This window comes from Columba livia, chromosome 23 (assembly GCF_036013475.1).
Source record: "Columba livia isolate bColLiv1 breed racing homer chromosome 23, bColLiv1.pat.W.v2, whole genome shotgun sequence".
NCBI lineage: Eukaryota > Metazoa > Chordata > Aves > Columbiformes > Columbidae > Columba > Columba livia.
Window position 1 is genome coordinate 4,119,609 of NC_088624.1, and position 20,229 is coordinate 4,139,837.

The following is a 20,229-nucleotide window of genomic DNA, read 5'->3' on the forward strand; positions in this document are numbered from 1 at the left end:
GGAAGAGGGTTCAGAACGGGGATACTGCTCGTTCTCCGTCCCCCTTGTACATCCTCAGTTCCCCCTGCCCGTCCCCTGTGGATTTTTGGGGTGCTTGGGGGACCCTTCCCCATTTTCTCTACCTCATTTTCCTTCCCATCTGCTCCCCACCACCATCAGCATCTCCGGTTGTTCTTTTCCCCAGTGCCAGGAGGATCTGGGTGCACCCACCAGCACAGGGACACCAGTGGGACTCTGGGGGCTGGAGGGGACAAAAGCCAGCACAGTGTGGCTCCTATGGGACCCCCCAAACGGGGGTCCCATCCCCCTGCCCGCGGAGGCCGTGCCGGATCCGGCAGCGGCGCAAATCCTGGCTCAGCCGTGGGGCTGGGCCCTTCCTGCAGCAGGAACCTCCCGAGGAGCCGTTTCCTCGCCCAGGCGGCAGCGGGTCCCCTCTGTCCCCTCCGTCCCCTCCGCCATCGTCCTGTCCCTTCCCTCCCACCCTGAGGGGAGGAAACCAGCCAGGTCCCCCCCGTCCCCCTCCTGCAGCCGGGGGCCGGGCACCCCACGCTCCGCAGAGCCCGGCCCCGTCTTTGGTGGAGGCGTCGGCAGGAAACGGGGCGAGTCGGGACCAGCCCGGCGCGGGCACGAGCCAGAGCCGCGCACACCCACCGCCCCCACTGCACCCCAGCGCCGGCCAGAGGTGAGATCCGGGGGATCCGTGGCTTTGGGGACTCTGGGACTTGGGGCTCGGTGGCTTTGGTGGCTTGGGGACGGTGGGTGAGGATGGTGGCGGTGACCCCAGGGCGGGTTTGGGTTGTTTGTGGAGCTGCCGCACGGGGTTGGGGATCGACGGGGACCCCTCAACTTGTGTCTCTCGGTGTCCCCGAGGGGTCGGGAGCTGCCGTCACTCCCTCCCCACCCCGTGTCCCGCAGGCAGAGGCGCCGGCGCGGCCATGGAGGCGGCGGAGGAGGCGTTGGTGCTGGTGGAGTATGGCTTCGAGTACCGGGCCAAGGACGGGACCTTGGTGTCCATCAAACCCAATGAGCGCTACGTCCTGCTCAAGAGAACCAACCACCATTGGTGGCACGTCAAGAGGAGTGGGGACACCCGGCCCTTCTACATCCCTGCCCAGTACGTGAAGGAGCTGCCCCCCATGGCCACCCCAGCCCGGCTCGAGCCCCCGCCGCTGCGACGCGCCGGGACGGATCCAGCCACACTCGTCCCGCAGCAGCCGCCGACCTACGAGTATCGGTTCATCGGTGCCGCCGAAACGGAGGAGACGGCTGGGGGGTGCACAGTGCCACAGGGGGACTCGGTGACCCGAAGGGACGTGGTGCCCAGGAGAGACTCAGTGTCCCCAAGGGACCTGGCAGCCCAGAGGGACTCGGTACCCAGGAGGGACTTGGCACCCAGAAGAGACTCAGTGTCTCCAAGAGACCTGGCGCCCCGGAGGGACTCGGTGTCCCCGAGGGACTTGGCACCCCGGAGGGACTCCACACCAGTCCTCAGCTCTTTTCGGGTCCCCCCACGGCTGCCTCCCCACCCCACCGAGCCCGTGCGCCCCTCGCACTCCCTGGATGACCTGGCACGGGTGACACCACGCGGTGCCACCGCTACGGGGTTGCGCAGTGACCCCCCTGGACACACTCGCCCACTTGGCAAGAGCCGCTCCGAGACCCTGCACGGCCCCGGCAGGGACAGGGACACCAGGAGGTGGCCGGGGTCCGGCCATACGGCTCAGGTACGGTGACATCCCCAGTGCTGTCCCCAAAGGCAGCGCTGGGAGAGTTGAGGGGCGGTGGGGCGCCCCCTGACTATTCAATGTCCCCTGACTATTCAATGTCCAGTGTCCCCCCCCCCGGCATGATGTGGTGGCACAGAGTGGGGTGGCACTTAGGGGCTCCCCAGCACCGCTGCCACCCCCGGGACCCCCATGTCCCCAAAACGAGGGACAATCCCCCCCACAATACAGGTTTATCAAGGCACCCACCCCAAGAACCTTCCCCGCACTGTCCCTCAGTTTCGCCACCCCCACGGACACCCCTGGGCACAGGGCTCTGCGCCCCTCCTGCTTTATCCCCACAGCCACATCCCCCCGGGTTGCAGAGCCCCGTTGTCCCCGGGGGGGGTTCAGTTCCACCCAGGGGTCTTTGAGGGGGGTCCCACACCCCATCCCAATGCGGTTTCTGGGGCGAAAAGGGCAGAAAGGGGTTAACAGGGCGCGAGCGGCTCCTCCCCGCTGGGGCGGGTGTCACACCTGGGCGCAGCACCCCAGCCGGAGGTGGGTGCTGGGGGCACCCCGGCCCCCGCCGCCCCAAAACCGCGCTCACCCCACACCTGTAAGTAGCGAGGGGCCCTTCCCAGCACCCCCACGCTGCACCCCTCTGGTGTCGGGGCACCCAAGGGTGGGGGTGCCCCCAGCGTGCTCTCCAGGTGCAGTGGGACCAGAGGGTCATGGCGGGGGGGTGTCCTGTGTCTTTGCTCACACACACACACTCCAGCACCTATTTTTGGGGTGACCCCAGGCATCTGCAGGACCCTGAGCCCCCAAGTCCCCCACTTTGGGGGTTCAAGGGCAGCTGTGGTGCCCAGGGGGGGTTTTGCTGGAGGAAAGGGGGTGTTGGGGGTGGGCAGCTGGGGTTTAAATCCCATTTTAAACCCTATTTTACACCCCGTTTTACACCCCAATTTGCACCCTGCAGCCCCAGCCATGCCGGGTGAACCCCCGTTGACCTTTGCACCCCCAAGGCCACCGTTCCCCATCCAGGGGGGGACACAGTGATGTCCGCAACCCCGGTGCCGTCCCCCTCCCCAACCCAAACCCAAGCAGCACCAAAACCACCCGGTGTCGGCACCGCCGGGGCCCAAACACCACGTGCACCCACCAGGACAGGGTGACCCCGGTGTTGAGGGGACATGGGGGACACCACCACCCCCCCGGGTTTGTCCCCAAGCCACGGCCATTGGAGTGACATGATGGCGGATGGGCCACCCTAATTGTGGGGGACACAATTGTGTGTGTCCCTGTGCCAGTCCCTGCGCGATTCCTGCTTGCTCGGCCTTGTCTTTGCTGGGTGATGGGTGGTGGGTGACGCGGTGGCGGCCGCCGGGGTGACAACAACCCCAAAAAAAGCCAATTCCGCCCAACGGCTGGGCCTGGCGGCGGCTCTTCCGCTCCTGAGCCCGGCAGGAAGCGGCGCTGGGCCCGGCACAGGCGCCATCGGCGTCACCGCAGCCCCTCGCTGTCCCCACCGGCTGTGTCCCCCCCAGTGTCCCCCACCATGGGGGACGGGGTGTCGGGGGCTCGGCAGCGGTCCCGTAGCCGGGTGTCGCGGCTGCTGCGGTTGGGGAAGGTAGGCAGCACCCATGGGTGCACCCCGCTGGGGGTGGGGGGTGTTGGGTGTCCCCTTTCCAAGCCACCTCCCGAATTCCCCCGGGTGTCCAGGCTGTGGAGGTGGCACCGGCGGGTGACACAAGGCCCGTCCCAAAGCGGTGAGGGGCACCCGGCTCCCCAAAGGGAGAGGAACCCCCAGGGTGCACCCATGGGAGTGGCTGGGGGGGCTCAGTCCCCTATTGTCACCCCCTTGTCCCCAAGCTGATAGTGGCCTCTTGCACTGGGTTTCCAGCCCCACTCACCACAGTACGGGGGGGCTCTAAGGAGGAGGGTGATGGGGTGTCCATGGGGACACTGGATCTGCTGTCCCCCTCCACTCCAGGGTGTCCCCAAGGACACCCAACCCATTGTCCCCCCCCAGGGTGACAGGCAGGGCTGGGTTGGGAAACTTTGTCCCCGCAGCCGTTGGAGGCTGGAGGGAGGATCAAAGGGTGGCAGGAAGGGACACCCCCCGCTGCCACCACCCACGGGTGCTCGGTCCCAGGGGACATGTCCCCACGCCCCCAAACAGCCCCATGGATGGGGGACAGCCAGCTGGCCACACTGGGGGTGCTTCGGGTGTTGATTTTGGGGTGTGGTGGTGGTGCTGCCGGTCTCAGGCCTGTTCAGCCACAGGGTTGGGGTGCTGGGGGGTGATTGAGGGTGCTGGCAATGCGGGTGCAGAGGGTCTGAGTGCTGGCAATGTGGGGCAGAGGCTGGGGGTGCAGGTGATGGGGGTGTTGGTGATGTCCCAGGGGTGCTGATGTTGGGGGTGCTGATGTGTGGGTGCAGACAATGCGGGTGCGAGCACTGAGGGTGCTGATGCCAAAGGTTGGGGTGCAAATGATGCAGATGGAGGTTCTGGGGTGCTGATGCCAATGTTTGGGGTGCAGATGATGTGGGTGCAAGTGCCGGGTGCTGATGCTGTGGGTGCAGGTGATGTGGGTGAAGACCATGTGGGTGCAGACGATGTGGGTGCAAGTGCTGGGTGCTGGTGGTTGGGGTGCAGATGATGTGGGTGAAGCGCTGGGTGCTGATGCTGGTGGCTGGGGTGCAGATGATGTGGGTGGAGCACTGGGTGCTGATGCTGATTGTTGGGGTGCAGATGGTGAGGGTGAAGCGCTGGGTGCTGATGGTTGGGGTGCAGATGATGAGGGTGAAGTGCTGGGTGCTGATGGTTGGGGTGCAGATGATGAGGGTGAAGTGCTGGGTGCTGATGCTGATTGTTGGGGTGCAGACGATGTGGGTGAAGGGCTGGGTGCTGATGCTGATGGTTGGGGTGCAGATGACGAGGGTGAAGCGCTGGGTGCTGATGCTGGTTGTTGGGGTGCAGATGATGTGGGTGCAAGCGCTGGATGCTGATGCTGATGCCAAAACCCTGGGTGCAGCTCCCGAGGGTGCAGGCACAGCGGGTGACATGGGTACCAGTGCTGACACTGGGGACCACGACACCCCAATCCCAAGGTGTCCCTCCATGCCCAGACCAGACTCTTATCCCCACTGCCAGCTGGGTGCTCCCTGCCCCACGAGGTGCCATGGGTGCCCTTCACCCTCCCAGCCATTGACACCCCATTGCTCTCAGGGGGTGCCTGGGCAGGATGGACACCCCAGGATCACCATCCCCAGCACCCACTGCCAACCACAGCACCCGAGTGACCCACGCGTGTCCCCCCAGGCACGTAAGGAGCCGGAGGAGCCGCCTGCCCCCATCTACCTCAACATCCAGGAGCTGCAGGAAGAAGCCGCGGCCGCCGGCTCGGCCCCGGAGGAGCCCGGCAGCTCCGTGTCGGACTGGGAAACGCACACGGACACGGAGAGCGGACATTTGTTTTATTATAACCCGGTGACGGGCGAGACCACGTGGGACTGTCCCTTTGGGCAGGCAGAAGATGGAGTGAGTCCCGCCGCCTCTCCCGCCTCCTCGCTCACCCACAGCCCAGAGTTTCCCGCGTGGGAGCAGCACGTGGACGAAGGCAGCGGACAGGCCTTTTTCTATAATTCGGTAACAGGTGAGACGTCGTGGGACCCCCCCCAGGCGGGAGACGGAGGCAGCCCCCGGGATATGTACCCTGGGGTGACGCGGTACGGTCCCATGGAGCAGAGGGTGAGCACCCGGAGAGGCCTGGGCGTGGGGTGGGGGTGGAGATGGGGATGGAGATGGAGATGGAGATGATGGAGGTGGAGATGGAGATGATGGAGGTGGCAATGAGGATGGGGATGGAGAATGGAGATGGAGGTGGAGACAGGGATGGGGACAGGGGTGGGGACAGGGATGGAGGAGAAGCAGGAGGAGAAGGAGAAGGAGAAGGAGAAGGAGAAGGAGAAGGAGAAGGAGAAGGAGAAGGAGAAGGAGAAGGAGAAGGAGAAGGAGGAGGAGGAGGAGAAGGAGAAGGAGAAGGAGAAGGAGAAGGAGAAGGAGAAGGAGAAGGAGAAGGAGGAGGAGAAGGAGAAGGAGAAGAGGGATGGAAATGATGGAGATGGAGATGGAGATGGAGATGGAGATGGAGATGGACATGAGGGTGGGAATGGAGGCAGGGATGGGGATGGAGGTAGAGATGCATATGCAGATGGAGACAGCCCCCACCTGGGCTGGCCATGGTTTGGGGGTACGGATACTCTTGGTGGGCACAAGATCTTGACCTTGGTCTTCTCTCCAGCCACCCACTCCAGAAACAGACTATCCCGACCTGTCTCCAGATGAGCTGGAGGGTTATCCCGAGGAGGACTACTCACCCGTGGGCTCCTATGATCAGGGGGCCACCGTCTGTCTGTCCCCGAGGCGCCCCGAGGAGCTGAGCTCCCCCCCAGGCTGGTACGGACATGGCCAAGTGTTCTACCCAGAGAACTTCACGTCTGACACGGTACGGGGATGGGATGGGATGGGATGGGATGGGTTGGGATGGGATGGGATGGGATGGGATGGGATGGGATGGGAATAGAGGTGGAGATGGGGATATGGATGGGGACAGGGATGGGCCTAGAGATATAGGGATGGGGACAGGGTGAATAATGGGAATAAGAACAGGGATGGAGATAGGAACAGAGATGGGGACAGAGATTGGAATGGGGACAGAGATAAGTATAGGGACAGAGATAGATGGAGACAAGAATGGGGACAAGGATGGAGGTGGGGACAGGGATGGGGATGGAGACAGGGACTGGGATGGGGACAGGGACAGTGACAGGGATGGGAACAAGGCTGGAGATGAGTATAGAGACAGGGGTAGCAATGGGGACAGAGCTAGGGATGGGGATGGGAACAGAGACAATGATGGGGACAGGAAATGTGACAGGGACAGTGATAGGGATGGGAACAAGGCTGGGAATGAGGATGGAGCATGGACGGGGACAGGGCCATCTGCCAGGGGACAAGCACCCCCCTGGGGCCACCGCAGCTGAGGGCGGGGGCTGGGGGTGCAGAGGGCACCAAGCCCAGCAGCCATGGGACACGGGCACCCCCAGTATCACCCGCTCCCCCCAGGGCCCCCCAAGTGGCCGTCACCAGCGAGCCAGCAGTGGCTCCAGCCAGGACAGCGGGTCCCTCGCCTGGCACAGCCCCGTGTCACCGGCCCCCCGGGAGGAGAAGGTGAGTGTCCTGGGAGGGTGGGCGACCCCAAGAGGGGCAGGGGACAAATGTGACACACACACCCCCCCCCGGCTTTCCCTTCCAGTTGAAAAGCCTCGAAAAAGCCGGGGTGCTCAACCGGACCAAGACAGCAGACAGAGGGAAGAGGCTCCGGTGAGTGTGTCCCCATGTCCTTGGGGGTTGGAGGGGCCAAGGGCTGGGCTGTCCCCCATGTGACACCCCTGTCCCCCCAGGAAGAACTGGAGCTCCTCCTGGACGGTGCTGGAGGGAGGAATCCTCACCTTCTTCAGGGACTCCAAGCACTCGGCTGCCGGCGCCTTGGTGAGAGCCCAACAGCCTCGGGGGGCAGCACCCATGGGAGGGGGCCAGTACCCATTGGAGGGGGCCAGTACCCATTGGAGGGGGCCAGAACCTGTGGATGGGGCCAGCACCCATGGAATAGGGTCAGGACACATGGGAGGGGTCCAGAACCTGCAGGATGGGGCCAGCACTCATGGGACAGGGCTAACATCCATGGGATGAGGCCAGCACCCATGGGACAGGGCTAGCATGCATGGGACAGGGCCAGTACCCATGGGACGAGGCAAGCAGCTGTAGGATGGGGCCAGCACCCACGAATATGGCCAGCACCCGTGGAATAGGGTCAGGACCCATGGGAGGGGGCCAGAAGCTGTGGGCTGGGGCCAGCACCCATAGGATAGGGCTAACATCCATGGGAGAGGGCCAGCACCCACAGGATGGGGCCATCACCCATAGGATAGGGCTATCATCCATGGGAGAGGGCCAGCACCCATGGGAGAGGGCTCACACCCACGAGATGGGACCAGCACCCATAGGATGAGTCCAGCACCCCCAGGACAGACCCAGCACCCCTGGGAGGGGCCCAGACTTCCCCAGCTCCAGGCTGGGTCACCTTAAGCCAACCCATGTGCTCACACCTCCCCCCGCACACAAGGACCCCCCCACAGGAGCTGGGCCAGGGTTGGGGTGACCCCCCCACACACGGAGCTTGTCGGGGTGAGCGGGGAGGAAGCAGCACCCAACACAGCCCCCCCAGCACCCGCCACCGGATGCAGAAGCTGCCGTGGGTCTTGCAACACCCTGTGGTGACAGACGGGACAGACACACACCCTGGGGGGGACACACCACTGGGACACAGGTGCAGGGCTCTTCCTGGGGGGGCCCTTCTGGAAACCCCCTTAATGAGGCCAAAGCCACCCAAATGCAAGGGACCGAGACTTGTCCCCTGTGACAACCCCCAGAGACTGTCCCCTCCCTGGGGACAGGGACAGCCACCCACATTAATGCTGCCCCCACATGGGGATGTCACCAAGGAGGACCCCAAAGCTGAAGACCCCCAGGGTCAGTGCTGGGACTGTCCCACAAGGTGGCTGTCGGACCCGGTTGTCCCCAGGCTGGTGGCCACAACACCCACCCCATGTCACCAGCACCACGTCCTGGTCCTGCAGAGGGACCCCAGTGCCAGGGGAGGGGACAGAGCTGTCCCCCAGGGGACAAATGCCACTCCTAAAAGCCTGCAGCCCCCACTCAGAGCAGGACCCTGGTGTCCCCAGCCCCTCTGGGTGGGTGCCAGCAGTGTCACCTTCACCCCTTGTTCCCACAGCGTCACCCCAGCACCCTGAGCACCCCTGAGCACACGGTGGAGCTGCGCGGGGCCACCCTGGCCTGGGCCACCAAGGACAAGTCCAGCAAGAAGCATGTCCTGGAGGTGAGCCCGGTGACAGTGGAGGGGACAGTGGTGACAGTGGGGGGGACAGCGGTCACCCACCAGCGTCCACGTGTGGCCATGGGTTGGTGGCACCGCCAGCACCCTCCCAGTTCATCCCACCAGTGGTGGAAGGGACGCGCTGGGCTTGGTAGCAGTGGGGACGGTGTCCCCAGTCTGGGAGCAAAGGGCCACGCTGCTGGCCATTGTCCCTTTCCTATGGGCAGTAACATGTCCCCAAGGGATGTCCCCACTCCTGGAGGGGTTTTTCCTCTTGGGCTTCGCACAGGGAGGAGGTTTCCAGCTACCTCAGCAAATAGTTGGGGTCATTGGTGTGATGAGTTGAGTGCCGTTCTCAGCCATAACCCAGCCCCCAAAACTTGGGGGTAGTGACTGAGTGAGCCAAGTGACCATGGCCCTGCCTGTCCCTGCATGTCCCTGCCTGACGCTGCCACTGTCCCCGCAGCTGCGGACGCGGGACGGCTCCGAGTTCCTCCTGCAGCACGACACGGAGCAGATCATCACCGCCTGGCACAAGGCCATCGCCGACAGCATCGGCAGGATGGTGAGCACCTGCCACCCCGCCATGTCACCCTGGGGATGGTCATAGGGGTCTCACACTGTCCCTTCCCCAGGGCACCGATGTCCCCGGCACGGAGGATGCAGAGAACGGGGCAGAATTCGGCTCCCGGGAGAAGCTGGGGGGCAGCGAGGAGAAGCGGGCAGGTGAGGGGGGACACCCCGGCATGGGGACAGACACCAGGGTGGCACAAGGATGGACACAGGGGTGGCACCAGCAAAGTCATACATTGGGAACTCGGGTGACACCCCATGGTGTCCCCACCTCCTTGGGACACCGGTGACATGACCCCTGTCCCCGGCAGCCATGGGCAGCACCAGCGGTGAGAGCGACTCCAACAAAGTCCGGACCAAACTGCGCAAGTTCCTGCAGAGGCGGCCGACGCTGCAGTCCCTGCGTGAGAGGGGCTACATCAAGGGTGAGTGCTGGGGGGGCTGAGCCCCCTCGGGGTGTCCCCAGGGTGGGGGGTGTCTGGGGACAGCGGGGGATGGAGCGGGGACAGCGGGTTGGGGGACAAACCCCAACCCCAGGCCCAACATCACAGTGATGGGCTTAGGCATGTCACATCCCTTCCCACCACCCTTACGGGAATGGACCCTTCTGTGATGTCCCCAGCACCGTCCCTGCCACCGGGGTGTCATTTTGATGTCACCCAGCTGTGTGCTCAAGCTTCTGCTTTGGGTTCTTCTTTTCCAGATCAGATTTTCGGCTGCTCGCTGCAGGTGCTGTGCGAGCGGGAGCGCGGGACGGTGCCGCGTTTCGTCCTGCTCTGCATCCAGAGTGTGGAGAGGAGAGGTACCCGAGCTGGGGACAGGGATAGGGACAACCGGGGTGCACCTCCATGGTGACACCTCCATGGTGACACCCTGGGGAAAGCCAAAATTCCATTGCTGGGTTTGCCCTGAAAGCCCTGTGTTGGCTGCTGCGGGCACCGGCGTGGCCCTATCAGTCACTGTCACCACGGGTGACAGTGGGGACATGTGGGGACCCAGAGCTGGTGGCTGGCGTCACATCAAAAAGTGACTTCAACCCCATCTCCACTGTCCTCTGCCAGGGCTGGACATCGATGGGCTGTACCGGGTCAGCGGCAACCTGGCCACCATCCAGAAACTGCGCTACAAAGTGGAGCACGGTAGGGTCACCCGCAGTGACAACAGGGGACAAATGGGATATAATCCCCTGCTGGGTGACAGGGGTTTGCCCAGGGAGGGAGGGACAAGGACCCTCACCTGTCCCTGGGGTGCTGGGACCTGCCTGAGGTGCTGCCCTGGCCCACAGACGAGCACCTGGACCTGGATGACGGGCGTTGGGAGGACGTCCATGTTGTCACCGGGGCGCTGAAGCTCTTCTTCCGCGAGCTGCCGGAGCCACTTGTCCCCTTCAGCCACTTCGACAAGTTCATCGCTGCCATCAGTGAGGGATGGGGACACGAATGGGGTGGGGTGGGATGGGATGGGATGGGATGGTACATGGCAGACAGGACAGGATGGGACATGATAGGACAGATGTTGACAGGACAGGGCAGACAGGACAGGATGAGGCTGGATGGGACATTATGGGACAGAGGGAATTAAACAGGACAGATGGATGGGATGGGATGGGATGGGATGGGATGGGATGGGATGGGATGGGATGGGATGGGATGGGATGGGATAGAGCAGACACGATGGGACAGGACAGGATGGGACACAATGGGACATGATGGGACAGATGGGATGGGATGGGATGGGATGGGATGGGATGGGATGGGACAGATTGGAAGGGACAAATAGGATGGGACAGGATAGGACAGAACAGGACATGGTAGACAGGACAGGATGGGACATGATGGGACAGATGTTGACAGGATGGGACATGATGGAACAGATGGGATGTAACAGGTCAGATGGAATGGGACGGGAAGGGATGGGATGGGATGGGACAGAGCAGACAGGATGGGACAGGACATGATGGGATGGGATGGGATGGGATGGGATGGGATGGGATGGGATGGGATGGGGACAGGGATGGGGACGCATGTCCCAGCTGCAGGTCCCAGCACCCACCATGTTGTCCCCGCCTCGCAGAGATGCAGGACCCGACCCGGCGGGGTCGCTGCATCCGTGACCTCGTGTTCTCCCTCCCGCCCGCCCACCATGACACCATGAAGGTCCTTTTCCGCCACCTCTGCAGGTGACAACCATCCCATCCCCCCCAAACCCAACCCAGGCCAGGAGCTGGGTTTGGGAACATGCCAGTTGACGCCACCTCTTGTCCCCGCAGGGTGATCGAGCACAAGGAGGAGAACCGCATGTCGGTGCAGAGCGTCGCCATCGTCTTCGGCCCCACGCTGCTGCGCCCGGCCACCGAGGAGGGGACCATGGCCATGCACATGGTGTTTCAGAACCAGGTGGTGGAGCACATCCTGCACCAGTATGGCTACATCTTCCCCGACGGATAAACCCCCCTGGGGACATGCCTGGGGACGAGTCCCGGGCTGGGGGACATGAAGGAGCAGCATCTCAGGGGAAAGGACTTGGCCACATGTCACCTCACACTGGCAATCGTGGGCTTGATGAAGGGCTGTGCGGTGGCTCCAGGATGTGACTCAAGGAGGGGGTGACAGAGCTGGGGACACCACAAGCGCCCCGTCCTCCGCTGCCACCCACTCTGGACATTGAGCCCCAGGGGGTATGTGGGGTTTGGGGGGTCCTGTCAGTCAAAAAGGGACATTGGAGCCCTGCGGTCCCCATCTCGCTGGTGGCACAGAACCAGTGTCCCCAGGTGAGGTGCCCACAGGGACGGTGCCACCGGTAGGGTGGGCAGGGTGACACCGGGCTGTGCCCATGGGGACTTTGTCTGTCAGGAACCCACCAACATGTCCCCGAATAAAGAGCCCATTTAGCTGTGAGGACGAGGTGTCTCTGGTAGGGACATGGGGACATCCCTGGGGACACCAGCGGCACAGTGGGTGCCAGTGGGACACAAGCCCCCATCACCCACAGTCACCACTCTGGGTTGGGGACACTTTGAGTCATGATGGAGATGATTTGGGACACAAGCGGGGCAGTATGGGACAATAAGGGACACAGCTGAGATGCTTTGGGATGTGACAGGGACACTAAAGGATGTGGCAGGGACAGGAGGAGGATGCTTTGGGACACAGTGGTGACACTTTGGGGCACAACAGGCACAGGTCAGTGTATGACAGGTGTTTGGGACAGGGTGGGGGTGGCTGGGATATAGAGGGGACACTTTAGGATGTGGCAGGGACACTTAGGGATGCAACAAGGGCACTTTGGGTTGCAGTGGGGACATTTTGGGACACAAGAGGACACTGGCGTACAAGGGGACACAATGGGGACAGGATGGAGACCGTTGGGGATATAGTGGGGACACTTCAGGATGCCAGGGGATGCTTTGAAGGTGCAGTGGTGGCACTTTGGGACAGGAGGGGACATGACAGGGACAATTAGGGGCACAGTGGCGACATTTTGGGCCACCAGGGGACACTTTGGGGTGCAATGGGTTGCTCGGGAGGGGCAGTGGGGAGCACTTTGGGACAAGAGGACACAATGGGGACAAGGACAGAGGCCCTTTGGGATACAGTGAGAACACTTTGGGACACAAGGGGACATTATAGGGACACTTGGGGATGCAGTGGGGACATTTCAGGGCACAAAAGGACACTAGGGTACAGTGGGGACATTTTGGCGCACAAAGGGGACACTTTGGGGTGCAATGGTACGCTTTGGGGGTGCAGTGGGGGGCACTTTGGGATAAGGGGACACAACGGGGACAGGATGGGGACCCTTTGAGGCACAGTGGGGCCATTTTGGGACACAAAGGGGACACTTTGGGGTGACGGGATGCTTTGGAGGTGCAGCAGGGGGCACTCTGGGACACGAGGGAACACGGCGGGACACTTCGGGCTGCAGCGGGGACACTTTGGGACACTTCAGGATGCTCCGGGGGTGCAGCGAAGGGACTTCGGGACACAAGGGGACACTTGGGGACGTCGTGGGGACCCTGCGGGGCTGGGGGCGGGGCCGGCCGGGGGGGGCGGGGGCAGATCCCGGCCTGGGCCCCCCTGCCCGCCCCCTGCCCGCCCCCCGCCCCCCCCGCTCCGCGCCCCCTCCCCGGATCCATCTTGTGCGCGGCGGCCGCGGCTCCAGGTGCGGGGGTGTCGGGAGACCCGGGGGGGGCCCAGGGGACCGAGGAACGCCGGGGGTCCCGGGGCGGGGGGGGGTCGCTCCGCCCCGTCCCGCGCAGGGAACCGCCGGGGGAGCGCGACGGGCGGGGGGGACACCAGGGTCACCCCCACTCGGGACACCCGGAGCGACCCCCAGAAGACCCTCAGGAGTGATATTTCCCCCCCGGGGCTGCGCGGGACCCCCTGGAGCGACCCCCCCCCGGCCCGGGACCCACAGAGTCACCCCCAGCCTCCCAGGGTCGTACAGGACCCCCCAGCGATCCCACCCCCCCCGCCCCTTGAGACCCCCGGGAGCGCCCCCCCCCGAACCGTGCGGGACCCCCAGAGCGACCCCCTCGCCTCGAAACCCCCGGAGCGACCCCCCCGGGGGACCCCATAAGTTCCATGTGTGTGTGTCCCCAACCGGGGCTTTGTAGGACCCCAGGAATCATATCGGACCCCCCAGCGGTGACCCCCCCCCCAGACCCTCACATGGGCCCCCACACCCTCACTGGACTCCCCCGGTCCCCCCCCAGCTGCCCCCCATTTTTACCCCCTTCTAGGGCCCTCCCAGAAGCGAATCGCCCACCCAAACCCTGGCAGGACCCCCCTATTTCCCACTGCTGCTCAGGACCCCCCCAATGCTCAGTGGTGCATAAACAGGATCTGACCCCAACCCAACCAGGGACTGGACCCCCCCCTGCAAGGCTGTGCCTCCCCCTGGCACCCCCCATGACCAGGCACCAAGGGGTTACAGCTCAGGACAGGTTTTGGTGCCCAAAATCCCTCTTAAGGCATTAAGCACAGTGGGAAAAGCGGGGGGGACAGGGCCACTGTGTCCCAACCCCCCCACTTCGCTCTCCCCAGCCTTGTGTCACGGAGGGGGGGACGGGAACAAGTTCACCCAGCCTGGGAACTTAAGCCAAATCACTAAACCTGGCTTAAAATTCAATGGGATTTAATGGGGGAGTGGAGGGGGAAAGGTGGGGCTGGAGGGCTTGGGGGGGCATGTCTGGCACCCCCCGCGCTGGGGGGGCCCAGGCATTAGTCAGGGTGTAAAGGTCGGGCGCCTGCGGTGTTTGCACGCGTGGTACGGAAGTGGCACCGTCCCCGTGTCCCTGTGTCCCTGTCCCCGGCGGTGGCTCCTGGCTGGCAGCAGGTAGGGAGGGCAGGGCTGGGTGCCCCCCACCCACCAGAATGGGGTGTCCCTGCCCAGCCCCAGAGTGGCACCTGCAGGGGACACACTGGCTGTCCTATGCGGTGACACTGGGGTCTGGTCAGCTCTGTCCTGGGCTGGTGTCCCCTGGGCCTGGCACTATAGTTTATCCCCTATAGCCCTATAGGGATCAGGCTTTGGGGTTCCCACTGCCCCATAGGGACAGGGGATGGGGATCCCCATAGGGACAGGGCTCTGGGCGTCCCCATGGCCTCATAGGGATCAGGCTTTGGGGGTCCCCGTGGCCTCATAGAGACAGGGTCTGGGGGTCCCTGTAGTCCCATAGGGATCAGGCTTTGGGGGTCCCCATGGCCTTATAGAGACAGGGTCTGGGGATCCCTGTAGTCCCATAGGGATCAGGATTTGGGGGTCCCTATAGCCCCATAGGGACAGGGCTCTGGGGGTCCCCATAGGGACAGAGTTCTGAGGGTCTCCACAGAGTGTCTCTGGGGGTCCCCATGGCCTTATAGGGATCAGGCTTTGGGCGTCCCCACTGCCCCATAGGGACAGGGCTCTGGGGGTCCTTATAGCCCCATAGGGACAGGGCTCTGGGGGTTCCCATGGCCTCACAGAGATCAGGCTTTGGGGGTCCCCACTGCCCCATAGGGACAGGGCTCTGAGGATCCCTATAGTCCCATAGGGATCAGGCTTTGGGGGTCCCCATGGCCCCACAGGGACAGGGTCTGGGGGTCCCCACAGAGGGTGACTCCAGGGATCCCCATGGCCCCACACAGTCCAGACCTCACTCTCTGGCTCCCAGACCCATGTCACCATGTCAGGGTGGAGACAGCCACCCACGTGTGGGGACAGCCCACCTGGGACCCCTCTGTGGGTGACACCGGTTCCTGATGGGGTGTTTTGGGGTGCACAGAGGTGGGGGGCAGGATCATTCATGGGGTGCCCGACCCCTCCCCAGTCCCCCTATCACCGCAGACCCTGTCGTGCTGAGATGTCACCGGATGCCTGAGTCATCCCCAGCAGGGACCAGCCATGGAGACGGTTGTCATCGTGGCCATTGGGGTGCTGGCCACCATCTTCTTGGCGTCCTTCGTGGCGCTGGTGGTGGTGTGCCGGCAGCGATACTGCCACCCCGGCGACTTCCGGCACCACTATGACACCAAGTGAGTGTCCCCGCGGGGGTGACATCGTCCCTGTCACCGCCCCAGGTGAGGGGAGGGATCCCAAACCCCATGGGCTGGGGGTGATGCTGGGGACACCTCCAGCATCGTTGAGGGGACAATAGTGGGGCCATGTCCAGCATCATCACAGCATTGGGAGGGCGGGGGGAGCCTGAGGAGGTGGCCCTGTCCCCAGGGTTGTCCCCATGTCCCCAACAGACCCATCGTGGACCTGATGGGGACCACAGAGACACCATCGGAGCCCTCGGAGCTGGAGCTGGATGACGTTGTCATCACCAACCCCCACATCGAGGCCATCCTGGAGAATGAGGACTGGGTGGAGGACGCCTCGTGAGTGTGTCCCCCCGCCCCGGCATGTCCCCTGTCACTGCTGGGCACCCCCGTGCAGTGCCAGCCCCCCCCCAGGTGGTGAAGATTTGGGGGTCGCCAAACCCAGGAAGGGTTGGTCATCAAGGCAGCCCCTGGGTGGGAATGTCCCCAAGGGCCTGGGGGACACGTGGCACTGGGTGGGGGGACACAGTGGGAATGAGGATTTGGGGGGCACCCTGATTCACTCCCTCCTTCTCCCCCACAGGGGTCTGGTGTCCCACTGCATCGCCATCCTGAAGGTGAGTCCAGGGGGTGGCACTGGGGGCACTTGTGGCACTGGTGTCATCAAGCGCCCCCCGTGGTCCCACTCCCATTGTCCCCTCCACCCCTCAGATCTGCCACACGCTGACCGAGAAGCTGGTGGCCATGACCATGGGCTCGGGCGCCCGCGTGAAGTCCCCGGCCAGCCTGGGGGACATCATTGTGGTGGCCAAACGCATCAGCCCCAGGTGACAGGGGGGTCCCGGGGCTCTGTGGGGGTGTCACCGCACTGTCCCCCGGGGCTAACGCCATGCCCGCCGGCAGGGTGGACGATGTGGTGAGATCCATGTACCCACCGCTGGACCCCAAACTGCTGGATGCAAGGTGACAGTGACAGGAGGGACGGGGACGCTCCCTGGGTGGGGGGACATCCGTGGGGGGACACAAGATGAGTGCCACCCCATGCCGCATAGCTGGGGACAACCACTGCAGGGTCACCCAGTGGGATGACAGGGGGAGGCACCTGCACACTCGTGTGCTACAGACAGGGAAACTGAGGCACAAGGCACACTCGTGGTGGCAAATGCACCATATCATCTGGGGGTGTCCAGCAGAGGCAGGGGGAAAAGGGACACCAGTGCCACCCAGCTGGGGACAAACACTGCGGGGTGACACAGCGGGATGGGTTGGGGAGACCTCCACACCCCTATGCTGCAGATGGGGAAACTGAGGCAGACTCTTGCTAGCAAAGCCACTACCACACCTGGAGGGGCACACAGCACAGGGGGGCAAAGGGACACCAGTACCACTTAGTTGGGGACAAACACTGTGGGGTGACCCAGCAGGATGAGGAGGGGGGGATCTGCACACCCCCATGCTGCAGATGGGGAAACTGAGTCACAGTCCTGTTGTCAAACCCACCACCTCCCCCTGGGGGTCTGCCCAGGGGGGGCGAAGGGACACCAGAGCCACCCTATGCCACCTATCTGGGGACAGCCACTGTGGGGTGACCCAGCGGGATGGGTGAACCCTCCACCCCCCTGCTATGCTACAGATGGGGAAACCGAGGCACAGTCCTGGTGACAAAACCATGATCTCACCTGGGGGGTAACCAGCACAGGGCAGGGGGGGTGAAGGAACACCAGTGCCACTTAATTGGGGACAAACACTGCAGGGTGACCCAGTGGGATGGGTTGGGGGAACCTCTACCCACCTATGCTAGGGATGGGGAAAATGAGGCATACTCCCGGTATCAAAGTCACCACCTCACCTGGGGGGGTACATAGCATGTGGGGGGAGCAAAGGGACACCAGTGCTACTTAGTTGGGGACAAACACTGCAGGGTGACCCAGCAGGATGGGTTGGGGGAACCTCCACCTCCTGTGCTACAGATGGGGAAACTGAGGCACACTCCTGTTGTCATACCCACCGCATCACCTGGGGGGGCTACACAGCACGGGGGGTGAAGGGACACCAGTGCCACTTAGTTGGGGACAAACACTGTGGGGTAACACAGCAGGATGAGGAGTGGGGGATCTGCACACCCCTGTGCTGCAGATGGGGAAACTGAGGCACAGTCCTGGTGGCAAAGCCGCCATCTCACCTGGAGTGTGTACCCAGTATGGGGGATATGGGCAAAGGGACACCAGTGCCACCCTATGCCACCTCTCTGGGGACAACCACTGTGGGGTGACCCAGCAGGATGAGGAGCAGGGGGATCCGCACACCCCCATGCTGCAGATGGGGAAACTGAGGCACAGCCGTGGTGGCAAAGCCACCGTCTCACCTGGGGGGTAACCAGCACTGGCCAGGGGGGGTGAAGGGACACCAGTGCCACTTAGTTGGGGACAAACACTGTGGGGTGACCCAGCGGGATGAGGAGGGGGGGATCTGCACACCCCCATGCTACAGATAGGAAACTGAGGCACGCTGCTGATATCAAAGCCACCGTCTCACTCAGGGGGTGGCACACAGCACAGGGCAGGGGGGGCAAAGTGACACCAGTACCACTTAATTGGGGACAACCACTGCGGGGTGACCCAGCGGGATGGGTTGGGGGAACCTCCAGACCCCTACGCTACAGATGGGGAAACTGAGGCACACTCCTGTTGTCAAACCCACCGTGTCACCTGGTGGGGGCTACACAGCACAGGGGGGTAAGGTGACACCAGTACCACTTAGTTGGGGACAACCACTGCGGGGTGACCCAGCAGGATGGGTTGGGGGAACCTCCACCTCCTGTGCTACAGATGGGGAAACTGAGTCACGCTCCCCGTGCCAAACGCACCGCCTCCCCCCGGGGGTCCCCAGCCCAGGCGGGAGGTGACGGGTCCCCGTGTCCCCGCAGGGCCGCGGCGCTGCTGCTGTCGGTCAGTCACCTGGTGCTGGTGACCCGCAGCGCCTGCCGCCAGCCCGCGGCCCGCAGCTGGGTCGAGCGGTCGCTGGCGGCGGCCGAGGAGCACATGGCCGTGCTGCGCCAGGCCGCCATGGCCGCCGAGCCCGAGCGCCCGCTGGCCACCGCCGAGGCCTTCCGGCAGGAGCAGTCGGCCATCTGAGACCCCCTGGCACCCCCCGCCACCCTGCCATGCCAATAAACACCTTGGTGTGGGGGGTGTCCCCCCCCCCACCAAACTTGGCGGTGTCTGGGGGTGGCCTGGTGTGGGGGTTTGTGGTGCCAGAGGGGGTTTAGGGGGAGAACTTGGGGGGTTTGAGGGAGGATGGGGGGTTTAAGGGGGCTGGAGGGGATTTGGGAAGAGGTTGGGAGTTTGGGGGGGTTAGAGGGGCTTGGGGGGGGCGAGGGAGCTTAGGGGGGTGTCTTAGGGGATTTGGGGGGACTTTGGGGTTTGGCAACAGATTTATGGGGGATTTGGGAAGATGGGAGTTTTGGGGGGTTGGAGGGGATTTGGGGGGCTTGGGGGTTTGGGAATGGGTTTGGGGGGATTGAGGGAGGATGAGGGCGTTGGGGGTGTAGGGGGTTTTGGGAAGAGGTTGGGAGTTTGGGGGGGCTATGGGGTTTGGCAAGTGGTTTGGGGGGGTTGAGGATGGGGGGTATGGGTGTTTAAGGGAGTTGAAGCGGGGTTTGGAGGGGATTTGGGTGGCTATGGGTTTTGGCAACAGGTTTAGGGGAGGTTTGGGGGGCATTTGGGGAGAGGTCGGGAGTTTGGGGAGGTTGAAGGGGATTTGGGGGGACTTTGGGTTTGGCAAGGGATTTGGGGGGGGACTTAGGGGGGCTTGGGGGGGAGTTTGAGGGTGTTTAAGGGGATTTGGGGGTTCAGAGGGTTCAGGGGAGGTTTGAGCAGGGGATTGAGGGAGGATGGGGGGTTTAGGGAGAGGTTGGAGGGGGGGTTGAGGAGATTTGGGGGGAGGTTGGGAGTTTGGGGGGGCTGGAGGGGGATTGGGGGGGCTTAGGGAAGATTTGGGGGGCTTGAAGAAAGATGGGGTTTAGAAGGACTGGGCAGGGAGGTTGGAGATTTAGGGGTGGTTGAAGGTGGAGGGGCTTGGGGGTTTGGCGAGGGGTTTGGAAGAGCCTGGGGGGGGAAGTTGGGTGTGGGGGGCGGGGTGGAGAGGTTTTGCAGGGGATTTGGAGGGGCTGTGGGGGTTTGAAGGGGATTCGGGGGTATGGCAGGGGGTTCAGCGGAGGTTTGGGGGGCTGAACAAGGATGAGGGGGTGGAGGTGCTTGGGGGGGGAATTAGGAGTTTGGGGGGGACTGTGGGGGCTTGGGGGTGGCTGGGGGGCGCTCCCCGCCCCAGCAGTGAGGCCTTGGGGGGCCCACACGGCCCACCCCGCCGTGATCCCAGGCCCCGAGGCTCGGCCATGGGGGTCCCGCCCCGCCGGGGCCGCTCGGGGTGCGGGACGGGCCGGGGGGCGCGGGTTGAGCCCCGGAG

The 20,229-nt window shown here is 63.8% G+C and overlaps 2 protein-coding genes across 7 annotated transcripts; both read left to right on the plus strand.

The window, feature by feature from the left end:
* Nucleotides 1-513: 513 nt before the first annotated feature.
* On the plus strand, nucleotides 514-12,138 carry ARHGAP27 (Rho GTPase activating protein 27). Of its 3 annotated transcripts, XM_065039793.1 has the most exons (16): nucleotides 514-682; nucleotides 916-1,724; nucleotides 5,032-5,460; nucleotides 6,014-6,217; nucleotides 6,838-6,942; nucleotides 7,028-7,095; nucleotides 7,176-7,263; nucleotides 8,567-8,671; nucleotides 9,135-9,233; nucleotides 9,304-9,394; nucleotides 9,553-9,666; nucleotides 9,945-10,043; nucleotides 10,303-10,380; nucleotides 10,527-10,661; nucleotides 11,315-11,420; nucleotides 11,511-12,138. In XM_065039793.1, the coding sequence occupies exons 2-16, from the start codon at nucleotides 936-938 to the stop codon at nucleotides 11,686-11,688; spliced, it is 2,688 nt and encodes an 895-aa protein (XP_064895865.1). In that variant the 5' UTR covers nucleotides 514-682; nucleotides 916-935; the 3' UTR covers nucleotides 11,689-12,138. The 3 variants fall into 3 exon arrangements, with proteins under 3 accessions (XP_064895865.1, XP_064895866.1, XP_064895867.1); XM_065039794.1 differs by lacking the exons at nucleotides 514-682; nucleotides 916-1,724 and adding an exon at nucleotides 2,146-2,322; XM_065039795.1 differs by lacking the exons at nucleotides 514-682; nucleotides 916-1,724 and adding an exon at nucleotides 3,159-3,336.
* A 1,107-nt stretch (nucleotides 12,139-13,245) lies between these two features.
* Nucleotides 13,246-18,979, plus strand: TMEM98 (transmembrane protein 98). 4 transcript variants are annotated; one of them, XM_065039800.1, is made up of 7 exons: nucleotides 13,246-13,402; nucleotides 15,569-15,756; nucleotides 15,973-16,104; nucleotides 16,349-16,382; nucleotides 16,477-16,592; nucleotides 16,669-16,728; nucleotides 18,692-18,979. In XM_065039800.1, the coding sequence occupies exons 2-7, from the start codon at nucleotides 15,626-15,628 to the stop codon at nucleotides 18,897-18,899; spliced, it is 681 nt and encodes a 226-aa protein (XP_064895872.1). In that variant the 5' UTR covers nucleotides 13,246-13,402; nucleotides 15,569-15,625; the 3' UTR covers nucleotides 18,900-18,979. The 4 variants fall into 4 exon arrangements, with proteins under 4 accessions (XP_064895872.1, XP_064895870.1, XP_064895871.1 ...); XM_065039798.1 differs by having other exon boundaries at nucleotides 13,281-13,402; nucleotides 15,552-15,756; XM_065039799.1 differs by lacking the exon at nucleotides 13,246-13,402 and adding an exon at nucleotides 14,513-14,578 and having other exon boundaries at nucleotides 15,552-15,756.
* Nucleotides 18,980-20,229: the final 1,250 nt, after the last annotated feature.

Bases quoted from the DNA above. Each gene is read 5' to 3' on its own strand.
- ARHGAP27 (XM_065039793.1), top strand. From the start codon at position 936: ATGGAGGCGGCGGAGGAGGCGTTGGTGCTGGTGGAGTATGGCTTCGAG. The intron at 1,725-5,031 runs GTACGGTGACAT...GTGTCCCCCCAG, and splicing joins GGTCCGGCCATACGGCTCAG to GCACGTAAGGAGCCGGAGGA. The intron at 9,395-9,552 runs GTGAGGGGGGAC...TGTCCCCGGCAG, and splicing joins CAGCGAGGAGAAGCGGGCAG to CCATGGGCAGCACCAGCGGT.
- TMEM98 (XM_065039800.1), top strand. From the start codon at position 15,626: ATGGAGACGGTTGTCATCGTGGCCATTGGGGTGCTGGCCACCATCTTC. The intron at 16,383-16,476 runs GTGAGTCCAGGG...TCCACCCCTCAG, and splicing joins ACTGCATCGCCATCCTGAAG to ATCTGCCACACGCTGACCGA. The intron at 16,593-16,668 runs GTGACAGGGGGG...GCCCGCCGGCAG, and splicing joins GCCAAACGCATCAGCCCCAG to GGTGGACGATGTGGTGAGAT.